This window comes from Denticeps clupeoides, chromosome 3 (assembly GCF_900700375.1).
Source record: "Denticeps clupeoides chromosome 3, fDenClu1.1, whole genome shotgun sequence".
Classification (NCBI taxonomy): domain Eukaryota; kingdom Metazoa; phylum Chordata; class Actinopteri; order Clupeiformes; family Denticipitidae; genus Denticeps; species Denticeps clupeoides.
Genome location: NC_041709.1, coordinates 7097306 through 7120630, shown reverse-complemented (window position 1 = coordinate 7120630; position 23325 = coordinate 7097306). Strand labels below are relative to the sequence as shown.

The 23325-nt window shown below is 42.2% G+C and overlaps 1 protein-coding gene across 2 annotated transcripts in view; it reads right to left on the bottom strand.

Annotated features, from left to right (window-relative positions):
- The window catches only part of psd3l (pleckstrin and Sec7 domain containing 3, like), a 71223-nt gene extending 57184 nt beyond the window's left edge, over positions 1-14039 (bottom strand). The window contains exons 1-2 of one of the 2 annotated variants that reach the window (XM_028971681.1): positions 13205-14039; positions 1561-1672 (exon numbers count right to left, since the gene is read on the bottom strand). In XM_028971681.1, the coding sequence (XP_028827514.1) occupies positions 1561-1672; positions 13205-14020 (928 nt within the window). In that variant the 5' untranslated portion in view covers positions 14021-14039. Of the gene's footprint in view, positions 1-1560; positions 1673-11243; positions 11598-13204 lie in introns of those variants that run through there. The other variant, XM_028971682.1, reaches the window with a different exon arrangement.
- Between the last annotated feature and the right edge of the window lie 9286 nt (positions 14040-23325).

The following is a 23325-nucleotide window of genomic DNA, read 5'->3' as shown; positions in this document are numbered from 1 at the left end:
GTTTCTGCAATATTGTGTTTTCAGTTCCCTGAATTCTGCTTTCATATGGCTAGATTCTAAACTGATGTAATGCTCCATTGCTGCAGATTTACATGCTTATGTGTTTGTTTTCTTAACCGAACAGTTACATTTACAGCATTTATCAGACGGCCTTATCCAGAGCGAATTACGATCAGTAGTTACAGGGACAGTCCCCCTCAGGAGACACTCAGGGTTAAGTGTCTTTCTCAGGGACACAATGGAAGTAAGTGGCGTTTGAACCTGTGACTTTGTGGTCTTCTGGTTCATTGGTAAGTGTTTAACCAACTAGGCAACAAATGTGAACAAATGATTATTAATTTGAGAGGTACAGGTCATGTTTTCTCTTACTGACAGCTTCCCAGTGCTTTCTGTCAGTGTTCCTACCGGTTGTGCCTTTTATGGTAATATTGTCTAGACACTGCTGCATACTGTGTGTATGTTCAGCTGCCCTGCGTACTGTTTGTATTTGTCCATAAAAGCTTCTGGATACCTAACTACGTTGATACAAATCTCTCTTTTTTATTATTTTCTACATACATGTCTGCACTGAATGAGTTGCTTTTAATCTCACTGTACATGCATATAGTGACAATAAAGGCATTCTATTCTATTTTATCTAGTTTTAAAAAAAAGGTTGAGCTGTAAGCTACCGCAGATAAATTATTGATACAGATTTTTATAATCATGCAATCTACTGGATATGAATCAGGTCCTAATACTCAGTCAAGCAGACCATCAAGAAACAAGAGAGTACCCTCCAGTCACCCATGCCATAAATATGACATAAATAGGTCAGCAAAGTCACACTTTCAGCCTTGGGACATGAACCAGAAATCAACTTTCTTAAGGAAGCTCTGCAATGATCTTGCATGTAAACCACCTTAAACAGACCCACTCTGTAAATGACCTTGAAACCTTACCTCAAAGCAATCCTGTAATGCAAGCTGGCGAGTCAAATGAAATTGGTTTAGAATGCATTACGTCTGTTGTTTACTAGTTTCCCTATTTAAAGGTCCCCTGAAATTCAGCCTTGGTATCGGTGTCTATAGCTTTAAATGCTAATGAGGAGGAGAGAGGCGGGACGAGGAGGGGAGCAGCCTATAGAAGTTGTGTGGCCATTCGTGGAAATGACGTCATGAACACCATTCACCAACCACAACGTTTGCCCCGAACAGGAAGTCATGTTGGCGTTTTCCAGCAAAATAAAAAGCCCCTTATGATGACATAATGGGCTAAATTCCAGATTCGATCATCTGAGCTGCCACTCTCTGAACCAAAGCACGCTTTATAATAATTGCCATTTCTAGCCACTGCAGGACCATAGACAGGCTAGGGGAAATCATATTAATGTTAAATAATCTCATAATGTGAAATGTTCATGTCAAGGGACCTTTAAACGAAACAGACCAAATTTTGAGGCGACGGGAGTAAGTCCTAATGTTTATCTTGTTCAGTACAGAACAATGGCTTTGACTACAACTTTAACGCTTCACACAACACAGTCAGTATACAGCACACAAAGGAAGAAAAACACCATACCAGTGGTCAACAAACTGCCGTCTTCTGGTCTTCCAAAGAGAAACTCATATTTGGCCTTGGCAACTGTTTGAGCATGAGAGGAGGTGCTGTTGATCCAAGACAAATTTCCAGCCTGTAAGAAATAGTCATGAATGCAAACATTATTTATTGCCTTACAAAGTACATGGACAACATAGTCAGATATAAAAGAATGTATGCAAGAGCGTTTCACATAGCAGAGAGGCAAAAAAATATTTCAGTAATGTCCTAAATGTTGCTTACTCATGTCATGTCTATTTAAAAAATGTACAGCACACATCAAAAATTGCAACAATTACGTGACACTTAAACTGTACAAATAGCCTCAAAGGTGGGGACAGAATGCTCCTCTAATAAATGCTAAGCAAAATATTAAAAACGGAATAAATACTGGTACATATGCTGAACAAAATCTAGATGCTATATGAAACAGCAATGGCTTTACATTCTACAATTGGCCATGTACAGGTGACTAATGACACAACTGGAAACTCCCCTAACATGGTGTCGAAAGCTTCATAATTACAGAGCGGCAGTCCTACAACATGACGTGAATTTACCCTTCAGGCAACCTAAGCAGAAAGCACAGTGAACAGGAGGAAAGAAAAAAAATTGCCAGTGGAAAACACAACACTAATACACTTACCCACACACCTTTTCAGAAGAAAACCAAAAGAAAAGAGCAATTTTTTTCTAAATTAAAATGTATCCACTTTTTATAGGGAACTTAAAGGAAATCTGTTCACAACAAATCTCAATGAAATAATTCACATTTTTAATGACTGGTTACTGTGATCCACGCTGCCACACACAAGCCCCTGCCTGAGCACTGCCCAGAGCGTGCTGATATTAAACACACAGCCAGGGGCAAATCTCCGGGGGGCATCTGAGTTAAGATTTGAAATGTTTTCATCTCTGTTGCTCCTGTTCTGATCTTGAGTTCTGGTAGCCTCTGGTTATGGCACATGTTGCCGATATGGCAAAATATCACAATATACTTTCCCATATCCAACTATTTTTATGACTATATTTTCTGATATAGCCAAACTGAATTTAAAGGCACCAGAGGTAAAATAGTTTATAAACATATAGAACAATGACTTTCACTGCCCTCCTCGGCTCCGTTTTCAGCAATTTCACTCTTTGCTAGATTTTTACAGTAAACCATGTCACATGGAACAGGGTGGTAGTGTGTAAAACACTCGCCTATGAACCAGAGTTCAAATCCCGCTTACTACCATTGTGTCCCAGAGCAAGACACTTAACCCTAAGTTGCTCCAGGGGGGGACTGTCCCTGTAACTACTGATTGTAAGTCGCTCTGGATAAGGGCGTCTGATAAATGCCATAAATGTAAATGTGTGTTGCTTCCGTATCACAACACCTCAACAGTCCATACATCCAAACTGTAAAAACCTGCAAAACCTGTAGTCTGAGGTGAAATGCATTTTATATTTTCCTTTTTTTGGGGCACTGTCTCTGCCATGATGCTCCACCGAACCAATAACAGTTATTCAACGTTATCATAACTTTGGGCCTCAAGATGTTGAATAAAAATCCCACCCACACTGAAATCTGATTACTTCTACTGACCATTCAGGAAGACCATTCAGGAAGCGCTGTGTCTAGCATGGGCTATATACGCAGCACACGCAGTGATCCACACATACACATGTTCTCTCTCTCTCTGTCTAGCTCGCGCTCTCCCTCATTCCGTCGTGTCCGCGCTCCTCTGAAGTGCGGGATGCACTCCATACTGCCTCGTCTGCATGCTCTTGTTGGCTTGCTCTAGTCTCTGGGAAATTGTATTCAATTTGCTGGCATCAGGGAGACTTGGGATGTCTGGCAGCCAAGTGTCTCCATTTAAAAGGTCATGTAAATACACACACAAACGATGCAAATTTCTGCCACTTTTATCATGATCGTAAAAAAAATGGCCAAAGCTGATCATCATGATTGAGCTGAATTACGTCACGATCATCGAACCCTACTTGAATTATGTGGATGAAATAGACTGTAGTTATTACCCTAGCTCAAAATATTTATTTATAATATTATAGGAATAATCTATAGACAGCACAAGATACAGGATTTACCATGTCACTGCAAAACAACTGTCCTCAATAAACCAAAAACCCTTTATAGTGGACATGAACATTAAGAATCAGCAAGCAGAAGTAGTTTCAATTGCAAACTGCATGAGAAACTGAATCATGCTGCCAAATTATGCTGCCAAATCATATTAGTCAGTTTTGCTGTCCCTTCGCCTAATAGACTGTTTCTTGCTTCTGATGCTGCAGATGAGTTTTAAGTCGCTACTGCAGGCTAGAAACTAGGCTGCACAGCAACAGACTAAATAATTTGGTTAAGCAAATGCATTGCTTCTGATCTGAATGTTTCTACTCATGGCATATTAAATTTAATATGCCTTAAATTTAAGCAGAATATTTATACACACAAATCAATATTTTTATAGTTGCTCTACAACTGGTTTTATCTTAAGTTGTCTGAAATCATTATGTTAAATAATCCAGTAGTCCAAATGTATTTGAGTATTTTAATGGGACCTGCACCACTGCTTTTAGGTTAAGGTCATGTCTTTTAGGTTAAGGTCTGGGTTTTTTTTTCAGAAAAGAAACTTCTCAGTGACCCTGAAAAACTCAAGTAGGTGTACAGCATAATAATGAGTTTCAGGAAAACTCTCAGTGTTCAGCTTCTTAGTAGGACAGCCGATACTGTTTATATGCAGTGCCAATACGGATGTATTCATTAGATCATTTAATGTAATTTCTTACATTTACATTTACAGCAATTTCTTGTGCTTATTTATTTATGTATTAATTATGTTTAACACTACTCCAAAACACAGTTTTGCTCTCATGCAAGTCAGAATAAGAGCACCAGGCCAAAACACGAGTGGGAAAGGTGCTCCTCTTCTAAGGCTGTTCCATTATGTCTCCTTTCAGGTTTGTCTTCAAGCTGCTAGCTCTGATCAACTGTTGTGCTCATTATGCATGTGGTGTGTATTTGTGCAACTCTGATTGTGTAATGCTGATACATGATTGGTTCACCACTGGCTTTTCATTAAAAACATACATCCCGCTACATAATTTGAAACAGATGACAAATGAGCATCAGAAAGCTGAATTTCACATTGGAAATGGGGGCCGGCAACACAAAGATGGATTTTATTTCTAAATATAAAGAAATATTTTTTTAAACGGCCCCCTGACATTAGTAGTCCTCTAATCAGAAGTCTCTTTCTGAAATTCAGCCATGGTGCAGAATTACAGCCACTTTTACGCAGACACAATGAGATGAGGACGCGCTGTTTAGGTGTGCGTAACTTTAAATGCAAATGAGGAGGAAAGAGGAGCGGCCTATAGAAGTGAGCGGGCATTTTTGGAACATCAACACCATTCACCAACCACAATGGTTGGCGCAAGACATGACGACACAAGTGAAGACATTCCTGATCCGACCATCTGAGCTGCCGTGGCAAAGTAGAATGGCCAAAGCACTCTTTATATCACCATTATCACCATTTCTAGCCACTGCTGGACCATAGACAGAGTAAGGGAAGTCATATTAATGTTAAATAATATCACACAGTTAATCTCATGATAGGGGACCATTAACATTCCATTTCATATGTGTTTGACCCTTTTATTTACCCTATAGTACTTTTCCACTGGCAATATTAACCATAAATAACTTTAAATTAAATAGTATAGTTTATCATTTTTTTAAAACCACAGTCACCTTATCTTCTTTTGTTTCCAAAGTGTTTAACTGTGGTCAGCTAGCACTGTAGTATCTATGACACAATTTGACCTTTGGAGTGGTGGTTGTGAAAAACTGTTGACCATAATGGGCATTTCCCATCATCCTTTCTGCAGCACAATCACTAGGCAGAATGGTGTTCAGTGGAAGACTGCTGTCTCAGTTCCACTCAACATGCAGACTGAGGAAGCCCCCCCCCCCCCCCCCCCCCCCCCCCCCCCCCCCGCCATATGGTTATACAATTCCTCCCAGCGAGGGTGCGCAGTAATTGGCAAGATGCTAAAATTCATTTTTACCATCTTTTTACCATCAGGTTGCAGGATTACTGGATATTGTGTTTAATGAAATTTTATACTTGCATTTTAGATTTTGCTTTTCATTTGCATCTCCACTGACACATGCTTCATCACAGAGACTGTGTTTTTTTCCTGTTATCCTTGTTTACTTTGCCTGTTTCCTTCAGGATCAATAAAGCATGTACCTCCCTATCTATCTCACTAAAAAGGCCAATCAGAACATCATAGTAAGAACATACCACATTGATCAGACTGCAAATTTGTATGTAATCAGAAGACAACTAATGGTGCAATAATACAATTAAGTTAATAATTTAGAAACTACATGATGAGTTTAGGACACCCTGCCACAAAATTGTGTTTATCTATCACTTTTAAATAAGTCCAATAATGGATTGCTAAAGCTAAATAGAGACTAGTCTTTATTATAAATTCTAACAATGAAATTTTTCAACAATCAACTTTTTAGGTGTTTTAAAATAAAATTTGTGGTGAAAAGGCATTTCTTTAAGAACTTGATGACCCCGTACACTGTCAGTTTTCTGTCAACTAACGTAGCTGAACCCTTATCAGGGCCTTGTTGATCACGAAAACGACTGTTACATTTTATCAGGTCTTCCCTAATCCTCCACCCACTGAAAGCCTCATTACGCAGTATCTACATTACGAGGTGATGTCTGTGGTTTGGCCATATGCAGACATATTAAGTATGGAACTCCAAACTGTTCAAAATTAAATCAATAAATATGAAAGGAAATGAATAAATAAGATAATTATATATATTAGCAACATATACATATGTAACATTGTGACATAATTGAACACATTTTGATATAAAGGTAATTTGTGTGAAATATATTGCATTCTGCTAAATAAATGTACTTATTATTGTGAAATGTTATTTCATGGTCATTATTTTACCCAACAACACAGATTATTTCAGATACCTTTTATTTCATTTCAGCAGTTTTTATTCCAAAGAATCCTTTTTTCAGAATCAGTCTTTTAATTAAACTTTTTTTTATTTCATAATGCGACTTTTCAGCCGAATAACAATTTATATTGCAGAATGTAATATACAGTCCCTGACAAAAGTCTTGTCTCTTGTGTACAACTTTTGTAATATAATTTCAGTGCAAAGCGAAACTGTCAAAAAGTATTCTAATTTTCAAAGCTTGGTAAAGCCCATTGAGTCAATTTCTGCAAAGACATAAGCGTTGTCGCCTTGTCATATGAGTATCAACTGTGACTAATAATGGATCAATTAGGTCTCAGGTGTGTATAAAAAGAAGCCCAGTACACTAGACCTTCACATCAACTGCAACTAGACCTCTGCAAACATGCCTAAGATTCACCCTGAGACTAAAGTGTTGATTATCAAGAGGTTGAAGACCAGATCCACTGCTGATGTGGCAGACACCTTCAATGTGTCTCAGAGACGTTTTTGACAAGCCCAGGTCAGGCAGACCCCGCAAGACAACTGCTCGAGAGAATCGTTTGTTGGCTTGAAAATCCAAGGCCAGACCATTTTCCACTGCAGCAGAGCTCTATGAGACCTGGTCACCTGAAATCCCTATATCAACCAGAACAGTTTGTCAGATTCTGTCTCGAAATGGCCTCCGTGGTCGAATCAGAGCCCAGAAGCCAGCACTAAACCAAAGACAATTTACATTTACATTTACAGCATTTATCAGAGCGACTTACAATCAGTAGTGACAGGGACAGTCCCCCCCCCCGAGCAATTTAGGGTTAAGTGTCTTGCTCAGGGACACAATGGTAGTAAGTGGGATTCGAACCCGGGTCTTCTGGTTCATAGGCGAGTGTGTTACCCACTAGGCTACTACCACCCTTGAAATTGAAAAACTGTGTGGCATTTGCCAAGACCCACAGCCTGCTAAAAGGATGGACGCTGGAAAAGTGGCAGAAGTTGGATTTTTCAGATGCATCTTCTGTTGAATTACACCACAGTCGCCACAAATATTGCAGGAGACCTACTGGAGCCCGCATGGATCCTAGATTCACCCAGAAAACTGTGAAGTTTGGTGGTGGAAAAACCATGCTCTGGGGTTTCATCCAGTATGGGGGTGTGCGAAAGATCTGCAGGGTGGAAGGCAAAATTAAGTCAGAAATACCAAGAAATCTTAGCTACCCTTTATATTCCCAACCATAAAAGAGGCCAAATTCTGCAGTAGGATGGAGCTCCATCACATACTTCCATCTCCACATCAAAGTTCCTCAAGGCAAAGAAGATCAAGATGCTCCAGGATTGGCCAGCCCAATCACCAGACGGAATCATGGAAGACGAAACCAAAGAATATTGATGAAATCTTGGAGTCTATTCCTGATTGAAAGTGAAAGTGATTGTCACTTGTGATACACAAGCACAGCACACGGTGCACACAGTGAAATTTGTCCTCTGCATTTAACCCATCACCCTGAGGGAGCAGTGGGCCGCCATAAATCCTTGCCAAACCGCATGGATGCAGTCCTTCAAGCTGGAAGTCCTTCAAGATATTACATTTGGATCTCACAGCACCTCAACTTAATTTGCTGACATATTTTTGTATTTGCAGTAAATTTGCTCAATTTCTGTATAGGCGACAAAACTTTTGACTTGAAGTTCTGCGGATGCAGAATTAAACGTCTCTACATCACAGAAAGAAAGTCCAGTTGCCAGGACTCAACAAATTCACCTGGATGACTGAGAATCTACACAGACATCATTTGGTAGGGTTTGAGCTTTTCATTTGAGCTATTTCTAACACCAATTGATTAATTAAATGTCAGGTTAATATCAGGTGTCTACAAAATAGATAAGTGACAAGACTTTTGTCAGGGCCTAAATTTCACAATAATCAGTTGTATATCAAAATGTGTTTAATTATTTCACAACTTTATGTTGCTATAACTAAGTTCCATAACCAAGCGCCGTCATGTTGTTAAACAAGGATCCAAAGGACAATGCTTCCTACACAACATGCATAATACCTTAAGCAAAAAGAAAAATATTTGCTCACATTTAAGCTACAGCTACAACACCTCACATGTAAATAGCTAAATATACTATACAACAGAATAGTCTGGACACAGTCAAATAATATGGTTCTGCTCTTTAGTTCAATCATGTGCAATCATGTCAAATTTACAATGTCTAAAGCAGGAATTTCTAGATTCCAGTCACTGTTCGGGGTTTCTGAAGTTCATTTGAAAATCCACTGCAGAACAAATGGGAATGTAAAAAGGAAACAGATACAGTGTTTCGCCACACAGCATGCAGTTAACTAGTCTATATCCTGAGTACAGAGATTCTAGTGGCGGCAAGATGTTAACCCTGCAGGGTAGCAGACTCTGCTCGGTTATAATAAACTGGGTTAATGAGGTGAAATATAGGGCTTCAGAGAGGAAGTGGAAAAAGATGAAAAAGCTCAGACTGCAAATTAGACATGATCTATATTCTACACTACATGCCGGAGATGCACCAATGCTATCATCACAACAGACTGCGCCATGTGCCATCTTTGGAAAGCATTGAATGTATGCAATGCATTGAATGTATGCAAGATAAAGAAGTGATACACAACGTATTCTCAGGTTTTGTGGATACTCAGTCAGTACATACTGCACAAAGATCAGGACAGGAAGTAGGGATGCACTAATGTTGGTGATTTAAAACAACAATTTGGCCATTCACAGATACCAACGGCCTCCAGCTTATCTGAATCTGCCGGTTAGGTACTGTTGTCTGTGTTGGGTGCAAAATTCATGCAATGCAACAGAAATGCAGATATCTGGAACGTATATTGCTGCATCTCTAAAGTATAGCATTTGAGTGTTATTACTCAGTGTAATAATTGCTTAATTAGCATTAGCAGTTCACACATCTCGCATATTCAGAACTAAACATAATTCTGTGGGTTTATATGAGTAAATTAATTCTGATTCATCATGTATCTAAATGACAAAATTGGTACAAGCATAAAATCATGCAGAAGAGGTTATGTTCAGTCAGGGCATAAAACCCCACAATTATTACTACGTTAAATCCTGATTGATGTCACGCACTGAGCATTTTTAAATGGTTCAAAAGATGTTTCGTTTTTTTTTATTTTTTTATTGTTGTTAAGGAAAACTCATGCTAAATAACTTGCCAAAGTACAAACTGTCCAACACAACAGACTAAATACCACTATTCCCTCCTGCAAACAGAACACTGCTCCTTGTTAGCCAATAAAAGACAAATGTGCTCGCCTAAAATCTGAACTTCAGGCTGTGTCGGCAGGAAACAGCTCCCAATGTCTTTTGCACGACCATTACATGGCGAAACCGTTCATCTTGAAGGTGAAAAATCACATCTGAATCTTCTGTTTGGGGTTGGATATAATCCCCTGTTCATTAGAACTAATGACTGAGGATTTATTTTTTTGGCTTTTATTGCTTCAAGGTAGCTTTGCAAAATACTGAGACAAATTACGATATGTGATAAATCTTTTCTGCAACATTTGTTTTTATCAGAGTATGCCAGTTTCATGGCACATTACTGTGTTTTTAACTGCGTAAACAACCATGTTAGACGTTTTATCAGATTTGTTTACATGCATGAAACGTGAATAATGTATACTCTTGTGCGAATGTCAGGAAATATCATGCTCTTCTTTCTTAGGATCCGGCCTCCTGTGCAGGCTCACCTTTCCATGAAGACCTTTAGGCCACCAAGGGTGGTTGATCTGCGCCCCAAAACAACAATGCAGCCCCAGAGCACACAGGCCAGACACACGCAGACTAACAGCGCCACTCCCATGTCAGGTGAGAGCATGGGAGCCTTGAGGCCTCGTCACCACACTGATACTGTTTAATGATGAATACGACTGGGATCTTTCCACTTTACGTCACGCGCCCAACGTATAACTTCCAACACGCCGAAGCCTAGAATAATTGCAATCGAATAAAAAAGGCCGTCATACTGTAACCTGATAAGGACTGATCTGCGGCGCATCAAAGTTAAAAATAACAAGGTTTATTTCGAAATGAAGACTCTGCTGTGTGACACACAGACCGGGGGGAAACTCAGCTGACTGCAAAAGCAATTACGCGCTGAAATGTGCAGGAAACGGCTGCACAACCGCCCGGCCATCGCATGCTATTAAACAAAGGCTTACTACCAGAGGAGGGGACGCATGTGTGCACTGGGGACACGGGGCTGGTCTCATGCCATGAGGGATGCGGTGCCACCGATGCAAAAGCCCCCAATCTCCTCCGGAACAGAGAACCAACAATCACGTGGCTCGGGACGGCACAGAAACCGTGTCCCGTTCACGCAGGTCGTGCCAGGCCGGATCGGTTTAGAGCCGGCGTCCTGGTGGCAACGCTGGCGAAGCCGAAGCGTCGTGGCAACAAAGCTGCGGCCGCGGCGCCTCGTTCGCGACGAGGGTTATTAATTATTCAAAAAAAAAAAAGAAAAAATAAATACCGAATAAATAAAACAAGCCGCGCTTTCACGTAACGGAGACATTTCGGTTATTCCTGCCTTGGTGACAAAGGAGACGTGGAACATTAATAACAGAGACCAAGCGGGCTGTGCGGCTCCTTACCTCGCCGCCCTCCTCCATACCCTCCGCGCCAGCTTCTCATAGGGACGCCGCGGACTCGGGATGCTGGCTAGTAAGCAGTCCCGCTGCCCGAGACGTGTCCATTATTCCCGAGTGGCGAGAAGGAAACAGCAGAAGAAAACACACACACACACACACACGGCGCGGTGACGACGGGACGGGAGGTACGAAAGTTGTCCCCCGAGGTGCGGGGTCAGTGGCGGGCGAACGCCGAGCTGTCACACGGGTCGAAGGCGTGACACGCAGGTCCGCGCAGGGTATCGGCCAAATAAAAGACAGACGAGGCGGGACGAAGGAAAGAGAGAATGGAGGGAGGGCAGAAAAAAAACCTAAACAGAACGAGGCGGACATATCTTGTTATTAGCCGCGTTCCGCCGCGCCGACGCGCACTTACCGGCCCGCGGTCGGCGACAACGCGCGGCCATTTGTCGCGCCCCCACCCGCTACACTTTGACCTGCGCGGTTATCGCCACGTTTTGTTTTCCTCTCCGTCGCATCCCCGCGACAGCGTGACAGTTGGTACGGTCCGCTTTCAAACGGCTTCCTGGTCCCGTCCCACCGGGCGCCGCGCGGCCAAGATGCTCGGTTCACACCGAGGACGTCAAAAACGCAATAAAAAAAACAAAACAAAAAAAAACAGAGGTAGTCTTTTTTTTGCGCCTTAAGTTCAGAATAAAGCGGATTCGATCGGTAAATGTGAGTTGTTGGGATCGAAACCGGTCACTGCAAATTTGTACGTACGTTCATGTGGCCTGCATTGTTCCAGAGGTTCACTTATGTACAGTTTCTTTTCTTCTATGTTGCAAAAGCATGATCTAAACGTGCAACTGTGCATCACTGTGCCAGTACAATCTGCATTCATAGGGATTCGTATAGTGTTGTGCAAGAGTAAACTACAGTTTGACACATGGCATTAAATGTCAAGAACCTCATTTGTCAGATGAATTATAATAATATAATTAGAATGGAGCATTTAAAAAGAAAAACAGCTGCCAGTAACACTAGGGGGTGATCCAATTCCAGTTCAAGCCAGTCCTACTCCTGCCACCCTACCCCCACTTGGCTGTGATTATATTTGATAAGCAGAAGCATCATTGTTAAGTGCCTGCGGTGGAGAGCACAGAGCCACATTTCACTGTTCATCCATACCGGGCCATTTCTTTTCGGTTTCTCATGAGCATAGCCATTTTTTTATTGACAGGTTTTTTGAAAGAGAAAGAACATATATGCATGTTTGTAATGCCTGTTTACAGTCCTAAGATTCCTTCATAACCTCTTACACGTTTTTTGTGTTGCATAAAAAAAGCTCCCATTCAAATCTTAACACTGTTAAACAAAATTTTAAATGCTATTGTCTATAACAGAAATAAGTTAGGGTCAAAAGAGCAAACTCAATGCACTCGGCCCAGTGTACAAAATATCAGTTTCTCTCGTTTCTCCAGCCATTTATATTCTACAAGATGCTGTATTGAGATAACTTCAAATGCTGTAATCTACCTAAAAGACCTTGGTCATACTGTTATAAACATGTCGTGGAAATCTATGGAATCTAGTCCCCCTCCACCCACCAAAATATCACATATCTCATCAAAAAGAAAAAGAAAAATATTCTCTTTCTAGTCCATTTAGTCAAAGGAATGGCAGAGACAAACTCCGGATGCCTCCCAGCTATCTGCCCATCTGGGTGGGGAGTTACTACATTTTATCTTCCCTGAGTGTAAATGTTTTATGCCTTTGTCTCTTTGGTGCTCATGCGCGTGCAGACAAAAGCACCTACATTTTTAATGAAAATAATACACTTTGCATTGCACTCAAGATGTAAGATGTGCATTTAGATTTGAAAGTGGATTTTTCGTAGGCTAACAGCACGCAATGTAGCATTTATCTCTATGTGCATCTGTATAGAGGATTGTTTTAAATGTTCTCACTGCAATCTCACTCACCTTCGGGGCCACAGCAGGTTCTGCCGTGGCAGTGGGAGAGCTGGTCTTCATGGAGGATGGAACCGATGCGTTTATTGGCCGGTCAGCATCTGTTGGGACAAGGGAACTCCTCACAGGCGCCGATATGGTGGAGACGGGACGCTGTATCACAGATACTTTTGTAGACCTCTCAGTGACTGCGGACAGAAAGGTCGCACTCTCTGGAGCTTTCCTTAGCCCTGGTTGGCTTTTCGTCCCTTGTTGGCCAGCATCCTCCTTAAGCTTTGCACTGTGTACCCAGCTGTTACTGGTGGAGCGGTGCAGACTGGTGCCCATGGTAGGCTGTACTGGGGTCTGGTAAACTGTCCTAGGCTTGGTGCCTTTTGACATTTTCTTCAGAGAGTCGTGTGTCCCAGTTGGGTACAGGAAACTGATCCTGGCCGGTTTGGGTGGAGATGCTGGAGGAGTTTCCATGATCACTGCTACAGTATTCCCCTCACGCGGGATCCACACTGGAGCTTCCAGACTCACAGGCTTGTCTTCGGTTGGGCTCAAGCAGTGCAGAGTTTCCAAAAGTCCACTGTCAGAAGCCACATCTCCAAGAGGACAAGCATCAGGTTGGGAAGTGTCAGTAAAGTCTGTCTCTTTACTCTCAGAGTGAGTTTCTTCTCCTACAGCACCCGAATGTGCCTTAGAATGTGTAGTTTCATCTGGAGCAGTGGAGGGTCCTTCCTCTGAAGCAGCCCGACTGGCAGTGCCTGGAGGCTGGCGAATCTTGGTGGGGGACTGCAGTTGGATGAAAAGGAAGGAAGTCTTGACCTGATGATGATCTCCCATTATCTCTATGGGAGGGCAATGTCACAGAGCACGAAGGAATAGGCTGCAAATAGCCAAGAGCTCAGACTCCTCAAGGCATCATCACCATAAGTTGCTTCTAAATTAACGACAGACAAAAACACCTCTGTCATTTTATACAATTAAAATCAAATATTTGCACTGAGTAGCAACTGCAGTATTTAGAGCGGAAATCTAGCAACTGAAGGCTCTAGCAACTGTACATTGCTGTTATTGTGACACATATTCTTATCTGGTCAGTGTGTGTATATTATATTTGTTCACTTGTTACACATATTCCTGACCCCCAACTCAATCCCATGCTGTTTCTTGTGAACAATTTCTGCATCTGTGGCAAAGTTATGTAGCCTATGCAGTAGCATGGCACGAATCTTCACAGAAATGTCCAAGCAAAGTAGACCACAACCACTGTGATGTCCACTTGGCACCACTATACTGTTGCCAATGCATTCTTACTTCTGCTTTGGCTGAAATTGCTGAGCGATGCGGACGCACAACCACAAGGGAAGAGGCCACTTGCGTGGGCTGCAATGTAGTCTCTGTATGTAGCGCACATATGAACTATGAACCAGTGCTACATTTCGCATAGTCTGATGATTGCAATGTAATATATGTGTATGTGGATGGATCAAAATAATACTAAAATATTCTAAAATATTGTTGTGTACTGGTCAGATAAACTCTATATCATTGTATTGTGTATTCTTTTGTGAAGTAGCTGCCGATACCTGGAGCATAGATATTAGAATTAATTACATATCTTTTATAAGACATGATTTCATATTGGTAGCGCAGTAACACAATAATAGTACATAAATTACTGGTTTACAAAGATCCATAAATAGAAAAATATACGCTTGTGCAACAAAAATCTTCCTTGTTGGCAAATCAGTACTGGTTTTGGCTAAACTTACGTCAAACCCTAAAGAAAAACATCAAACGTAGCCCCATAAGAACGAAACCCTCTCATCATCTCCCTTTCACTCCTACAGGCTGTAATATAGCAGTTACAAAAGGCCACCATATCAGGACACATCGGAGGGTACAAGGAAGACATGTTTCTTACTGAATCAAAGGAACCTGCTAGTACAGACATTTCTGTGGTTACGCTAATCAGAAAGTTCTTATTTCTCCTTTTTCTATTACACGTGATTCATTAGTAATTTTATCACTTACAATTACACTCCGTGCCAAACATCCCACATCAGATTAGAGAGACTTGTCACTGGCTGCTACTGTTTCTGAGTACTCACCAACGCTGCTGCGCCCTACTCCGGCCAGACCACCACACTTGAAGCCATTTTCGCCGAGCAGGACAACTTCAAAGTCAACGGCATCCGTCCAAGTCGGCCTCCAATGCCATTATTTATTCTGGAGCGGAGGCATAGGAAGCATACTTAATTCCAGACTGGAGTGGAAACCCTCTGAAGCAGTGGTAAATCACTGTAGCCCACATTAGTAAATGGTGTAACTCTTTCTACATCTTGTGTCCATGCGTTCATATGGATAATGTTGCTTGAGCCTCTTGTGACTGGAGTCTTGTCCCACTGTAATGACCCTCATCATTCAACCATATATTTTTTTTTATCTATCTATGTCATTTATGATTCTGATGACAAAATGCTCATGTTATTTTTTGGAAACTGTTAAATCCATGTCTGCGGTGCCATACAAATTTGGTTATTTAAATGCGGGAATGCACACATTTTTCAAACGTCATTCTCCAGGTGAGCTGACTGAATCTTAAATGCATTAAATACAATTTAAAATGGTTTGCCAGAGACTGTAAAACATCGACTGTAATGCACACTACTACATAGTAGACAGTTAAATTAGTAACGAAACACAATTTATATCACAACATTTAATTAATACCATTAATATGTCTAATAAAATGTAGTCTATCACGGCATGCACAATAAGTAAGACTTTTTAAAGATGCTACAGCTCAACTCAATGGTACAGCAACATTCATATAAAATTCATGGTTATATTCATAAGCCCTTACGCACAGCACCACCAAACAAAAAACCTTTCTCTAACACAAAAAAGCCACACCATATTATTACCTCAGTCCGAATATATTCCACATGAACTCTTCCCAAGCTGGCATGTAAACAAAAGCGATTATTTAAATGCTCACAGGGCCTGACGCAAAGGCTCTGATCCTCCATTGCCATTGGCTGGCTGTTATTAAAACCAAACTCAGAGGAAATTACATCACCCGTAACCCACTTTTCCATGCAGCTTTGGTCACCTCAACCTCATCCGTCACTGGGACTCATAAAAAGGCTGTGTGGACAATCCCATTCGCAGTGAACAAGGATGTGGACTGGCCGGTCGAAAGGTAGTGCACCCTCCATTTTCACCAGGATCGTACTCTTCACTGAGCACGAACCATACGAGGTGGCCTTATAGAACGCTAACATAGGGTAGCCTAGTGGGTAACACACTCGCCTATGAACCAAGGGTGGTAGTAGCCTAGTGGTTAACACACTCGCCTATGAACCAGAAGACCCAGGTTCAAATCCCACTTACTACCATTGTGTCCCTGAGCAAGGCACTTAACCCTAAGTTGCTCCATGGGGGACTGTCCCTGTAACCACTGATTGTAAGTCGCTCTGGATAAGGGCGTCTGATAAATGCTGTAAATGTAAATGTAAATGTAAAATGAACCAGAAGACCTGGGTTCGAATCCCACTTATTACCATTGTGTCCCTGAGCAAGACACTTAACCCTAAGTTGCTCCACGGGGGAGACTGTCCCTGTAACTACTGATTGTAAGTCGCTCTGGATAAGGGTGTCTGATAAATGCTGTAAATGTAAATGTAAAATATCGGTTTTGCTCCCACCATTAAGTCGCAATTCATGAATTCATGCCAAACATTTGAAGGAGTGATGTAAAGTACCCCGTCAGATTGCTCCCCAAAAACTTGCTCCCACTTGCGGGTGACTTGGTGGCCACCAAACCAAACATTTGTGGTTGTAGATAAAGAAAGGCAGTGGGAGGCATTTCCATAATCCGACCCACAGCTCGTTGGCCACAGTGGAACGCTTGTCCGAAACAGAAGTGTCTTTATGTCGGGTCCGAGCTGTCGACAGTCGGTGAGTCTGGAGAGGATGTGACTGCAATCAGTAACTCAGTCTCAGTCTGCGGAGCCTGTTCATGCCGCCCAATAAACGGCTTTCTCTTTGGTCAAATCGGCGAGAAGAAGACATCATTATAAAAATCCCACCACGAATAGCGGATCCATTTCTTATCCTTAGGCAGTGTTTTTGGGAGTCTGACTACATTAACAATATTGCACCATTAACATGCTGCACCAATGAATCAGTTCGCATTTGACGTTTGTGAATCAGTGCAATGCAGTAGTTCTTTTTCCTCACCGGAGCATCGTTAGTATGGGTTTGTGGAGGAACGACTTACCCCGTGCATCAGCAGGACCGGGCGACGGTTCTGCTCGTCCTCCGTGGCGCCGCGTCGGGTTCGGCTCGGGACTTTCCTCCCGGACTTCTCCTCTCGCCGTTCGCTCCACTTGTCGTGAAAGGGACGCCGATGTGTGTGCGTGTGTGCGTGTGTGTGCTACGGTGGAGGTGAAAGTCGCTGGTCCCTCAGTTTTTGAGGGTAAATTAAACTTCGACAAGACTTCAAGAAAGTTTTTTCTTCATATGCACCCTTTTCTCGAGCCCATTGTCAATTGAGGATAGTCTAACTTTACATACGTCCACTGTCTCCACAGCATGTCCTCTGGGCTGCAGGCGACTGTGCGTTAAATGGATTTTTTTTTTTAAAAATGGATAAACGAAGCGTGGAGCGGGTGATCAGCAGCGGGGACCCGTGCACAGGGCGACATGCGAGGGGCTGTTTCCAATTTCCGGAGCCTTCCCCGTCCACCCTGGAAGCATGCACGTGTCTCCGCCGAGGACAAGGAAGGGATTGTGATCTTCAGGAAGAACGTGTTCCTGCTGTGGCACCTTGGCACCAGTCACACGTTCCACCAAAACACTACTTACACCAAACCTTCCTGCGCAGACCAGGAGAGGTCCCTTCACACACGGACAGATGCTTAATAAAACAGAAATAAAATGCTCAATAACAAACAGTTCCAGACTGTCCAGAAAACAGTTTTTCATAAATCTCCATAAATTCATTTATGTTGACTGATGGTTTGACATTTCTTCTCTCAAAGCAACGAATGAAAGAACTCATTATTTTCAACTTGTGTCTTAAAAGTGCAACGCGCAACTCTACAAGCAGTGCTTGCTTGTATCATGATGTGCCTTGAGATCAGGCCCTTTGAGAGGTTTTGTAAATGCTCTCTGAATTAGATCATTTTGGCACATGAAACGTTATGGTCCAAATGTCAATGCAAAGCCTTATCCTTCTGCTCTAGTATTTTGAGGTCCTCAAGATCTGATCCATGCACGTTTTATGGATAATGGCTATACGTGCTAAAAATAAGAAATAGTATCTTTCTGTCTTAGTAGAAATATGAAGGTATTAATTGCCAAGCAATGCAATGTTTTTATTTGTTTCACTAGCATGAATGTCTTCAAACCCAAGGGTTTTTACATTTCTTTCCACTTATCACCTTCCCAGGAAACTATTCATTCCCGCTGGGAACATGGCCGCACGTTATAAAAAACACAGCCCCCCACCATCAGGAACAGTTAAACGTAAACTGTCTTTATTAACGTCTGTTACATAAAAACTCTTACATGCAACATAAGCATCTTATGGGATTATCACAATGACATATACAGCAAATATTACAGTTTGCGCCAGCATGTGTACTTTTTCTCCATTAAAATATTGCTTAATGCTCGCAAAATTGTTCAGACAATATTGTTTCATCTTCGTCACCTTAAGGACCCTGTCCAAATCTAGATTCTGAAAACGAGGACATTCTGTGTCTTAAAATGACTCTTTCCATTTTGAGCTCAGTGCTAATTAGAGCTGCCCTTAGAGCCCTTAGTATAATCAAATAGGGCAATGTAGAGGAGCAAGATTGGATTTGTGCCTTCGTCCTTGCACCAGTCTGTTATGCATTTTGCAGAAACCTAACTGGAAATTGATCGAATGCCCTGCCCCTGCAGCCTGCTGCTTCACTGGACGTGGGTGTGGAGCAGTGGCTGTGGAGTGAGTCAGATGATTTATGGAATGTGATATAAAGGCACAGCATTAAAACAATCAGTTCAGCCCCTCTTGACAGAGAGCAAGGGACCCAGATGTTGACCCCTGGCTGGAGGTTGCCCTAATTGCAGGAGAGGATGGTCAACTAGGAATTCCAGTCAAAACAGAGGGTGGCCTGAAAGGGCTATTGTTCCACGCCGCTGCAGCTTGCAGAGGTGAGCTTCATTTTAGCAGACGTGTGCAACCTTGGTCCAAGAAGGTGGACGCTGTAAAGTGATCGCTGTGTGACACAAAATGTGTCTTTTTGTGGATGCAAATGAAATCAGTGTTAAAATGTTTCGCCTGTCATAGACACATTCGTAGGCTAATGAAAATACGTCATTACAGGCATTAAGTATTATACCCTGAAAAGACTGTCTATCCATCTAACAACGCTAAAGAGAAATACAGATACTATGTATTATGTGAAAGGTATTGAACATGTGAAAGTGAAGTGATTGTCATTGAGAAACACTGCAGCACGGCTCACGGTGACACAATCAAATGCGTCCTCTGCTTTTAACCATCACCCTTGGTGAGCAGTGGGCAGCCATGACAGGCGCCCGGGGTGCAGTGTGTGGGGACGGTACGTTACTCAGTGGCACCGTCATGGCTGGGTGCAGCTGGAGAGCAGGGATCTAACCATGGACAGGTGTGGCTGATACGGTTACAGCCCTGTTATAAGGACCTGTCAGGCAGCAGACCAATGCTGCTGCATTAATGTGGACTCTGTTACTTACCTTCAGTAAGTTTTCATTTAGCTGGGCGTTTTAGTTCCTTTTGTGACTTGCTTTGTCTGTTTTGGCCCTCGTGCCGTTTTATGTTTATTAAATTCCTTTTTGTGTTAAAATGTCCAGTCTCTGCCCTTCTTACCCCATCAGCACGTAGTTGTGACAGGCACCTTTCGAATACGGGTCTACATCCTCACCCGCTAGGCAAACCACTGTGAATAACTACTTTTCACGCAAAGTGCATCTTGCTGGTTGTTAGAAGCTTTGTAAATAGTGGAACAAAAACTACAGGACTGAGAAGAGGTATAGAACTTATATGAAGTAGCCTTTCTTTTTTGGGATCAGTAGTGCACCCTCAGCTAAAAAGGGAGATTCCACTCTATCACTCAGTTTATTGAAATATGTCGCGCCACAGATTATCTCCATCACGTCAATTACGTTGACCTTGCCCGCAATGATGCCTGCATGTGAACAATAAAGCTGCTGTGTCCTGCTGCGCCGCACACGGCCTCCTCGCCCGCAGTCCCTCCGTCCTGATGGACGCCGTCTGAGCACCGACTACGTAAACAAGACAAGTGTAGACTCGATTACGGCCCACGCAGTAATTACTGCCATTTCTGTTCTGCTTCGCTTAAAATGAAACGTGACTTGAAGTGTGCCAGTACAACAGTGCAAATCATTATAGAACAAACATATTTACAATAATTATCATGAAACCAAATGAATGTTTCAGGAAGGTTTATCAATGGTAAAAATGTAGCACTGCATGTAGATATATCTGAAAATACAGACATTTCCTTCATGTCTATATACTGTATGATCTAAACCAGGCATGTTGTCGCATGTATCTGTCGCGCTGGGGTTAAACCATCCATCCTGACAGACATTTCTCCTGTTTGTCCCTTTACAGACGTGCCACTGCATGGTACTTCACTTCATCTCCAAACAGTTCCGTGTCCAGGCTTCTCCTTTCGTACAGATGGAAGGAGATCCAGAGCTTGACACACACAGGCCAGACAGCTGCTGCTCAGACATAAATGATCCAAATAAACGTACATGAATTTGGCTGTGCTTGCATGACACTAAATTCCAGAGATTGTCAGGTGGTGCATTGTCCATCAGGGGAGGCAGTTAAATGGACATTGAAGGCTGGCTTGTGCTAAAATGCTGCGTAATCGTTGTTATTTCTCCTTGATGGTTATTGGTGGGCCTGTGTTGGCAGAAACTTCTCTTGCCCAGCAGTTCTAATGACAGCACCTCTAAATAACATACCTTTAAAAGTTTCTTGACTGCTGCAGCAAGTGTAATCTGCACTGAAACCACAGGATTTGTAGATATTTTTTTCTGAAGATTTGCAATCTGGGAGACTTACTTCTGCTGCGTACTATGCCTCATGAAAGCATTTTCATGATTTGAGTGAATATTTTACAAATTTTGTTGGAGCTTAACTTCGACCCAGGACAAGTTTGAGGTAAATATTTAAGGCCAACCCAACCGACATGACTTTGATGTGCAATACAAGATAAGAAAACCAGCAACCAGCACCAGCAGAGAGAAAATTAATGATTACCTTAATTTGCATATCTACCCTGCTGTAGATATGGCTTGATGCTCTAGGTATGACTTAATATGAGACAGGATTGTTCACAAAATTTCTCCACAGGATTTTTGCCTTTCTGTGCTCTGACTTGTGGGACGAATCATGTCTCTCTTATTCCATTTATGCATTTTTCATATTTCATATCCTTCTTTGGAAGGATATGAGACACAAGATTTTAAATAGTGCCTCCCTTAACCTTCCCATGTGGCTAAACAGTGGATCTGTGCAAAATCGTCCCTCTCATGGGTCCTGTGCTGGAATGTCCATGCCATGCAAGCCAGTCTCCCAACGCTGACATCAAACACTCAGCAAAGCACAAACTGTCTTAGGCAGCTAGCAATTACCGCGTGATACCATGTCCAAAACAGTCTCGAAGAGCTGAAACGATAAGATCGGTGGCTGTATAAACATGGCAAAATTATAGAGTTCCGCTCCACTATAGCCAAGGAAGCGAGTGTTGCCTTTGAGCTAATTCCTTGTAACCTTTCTGAAATGAATGTTTTGCAGAGCAAATGTTAAGCTAGGTTGAGGCTGATGTATTTTCTTCTGTGTGAACAGACGGGGAGCTAAAAAAAAAGAAAAAGATTCAATCGGTTATACGTAAACAGCAACATTCTTTTCACACATTTATCCCTTGAACCGTTTTTTCTAACCTGCATTACAGTTCAGAGAAGCACGTCAAACAGTTCCCTTCCAAAGTGGCATAATCACTAAAAAACACTAGGAGGTTTTGTGCTCTCGACTACAGAATTGCAATAATCACCTCAATTAGGGGAATATCATAACTGTCACAAACATTTTTACAACATCGTACAAACGTTGCTGAGGTTTAAAAAAATAGTAAAAAAGGAAGACTACCTTCAGCCATGACTACATGACAGTCCTGTCTGACTACGCTCTCTGGTTTGAATTAATGTTTGACCATGACGTTGCTGTTCTGTTGCATTTTTCCGATTACATCACATCCTCTGACATTGCCTCCACTCCTGGCCCGTACGACACGGGCTTGTCCCTACCCAAATTGGATTGCGCGTGTGTGCGTGCGTACTCTGAAAGCCACCATGGTACGGCCTAAACCTAACTCTACTTCTAAACCTAACATCCAATTGGGTTAGACACACTGTTAGCCAAATCAGGTTCCTGTTCCGTCCCTGTCTGGCTCCTGCTCCCGGATGACCTCTTCATAGCCAGTCCCGGTTAAACGGTTAAACTTTGTGCGACAGACCCTGTCGCACCCTCTCAACAAGCACAGAAAGAGGCATTTTGCTCTGTTTTGACTCTGACGTTTCATGGTCCCCGCGCCGAGTGCCAAAGTTAAATATATTTCACAGCCTGCTTTAGAACACAAAGAAATGATCTGGCCTACACAAACCTCCTCAATAGAATTCTAATGACCCGCTTCATTGGAGGCTTACAAAAGGGGGACCATGATGGAGGCTCACTAAAAACCTAAAAAAGTAAGCCCATCTCATAGCATCGTACTATAATTTGCTTACATATGTAATTTCATAATTTCATGGTTGTCCTTGCCGAATGTCTGCACCACTGCTGTGAAGAATTGGTTGAGTTTAGAGGGCTTACTGTTTATCTTGTGCCTTATCACAAAAAACACCTATGGCTTTGTGTTTTTGCAAAATATGCCTCAACGTTCAGATGAGATGCAGCCTCAGAAGACTTGAATTCATGCAGTCTGGAGGTTTATTTAACACGACTGCCACCCAGTGCAGAAATCTGGAAAGACATGGGGAAAATTCCCAGGAAACCTAAAGTGAGAACGTCTGAC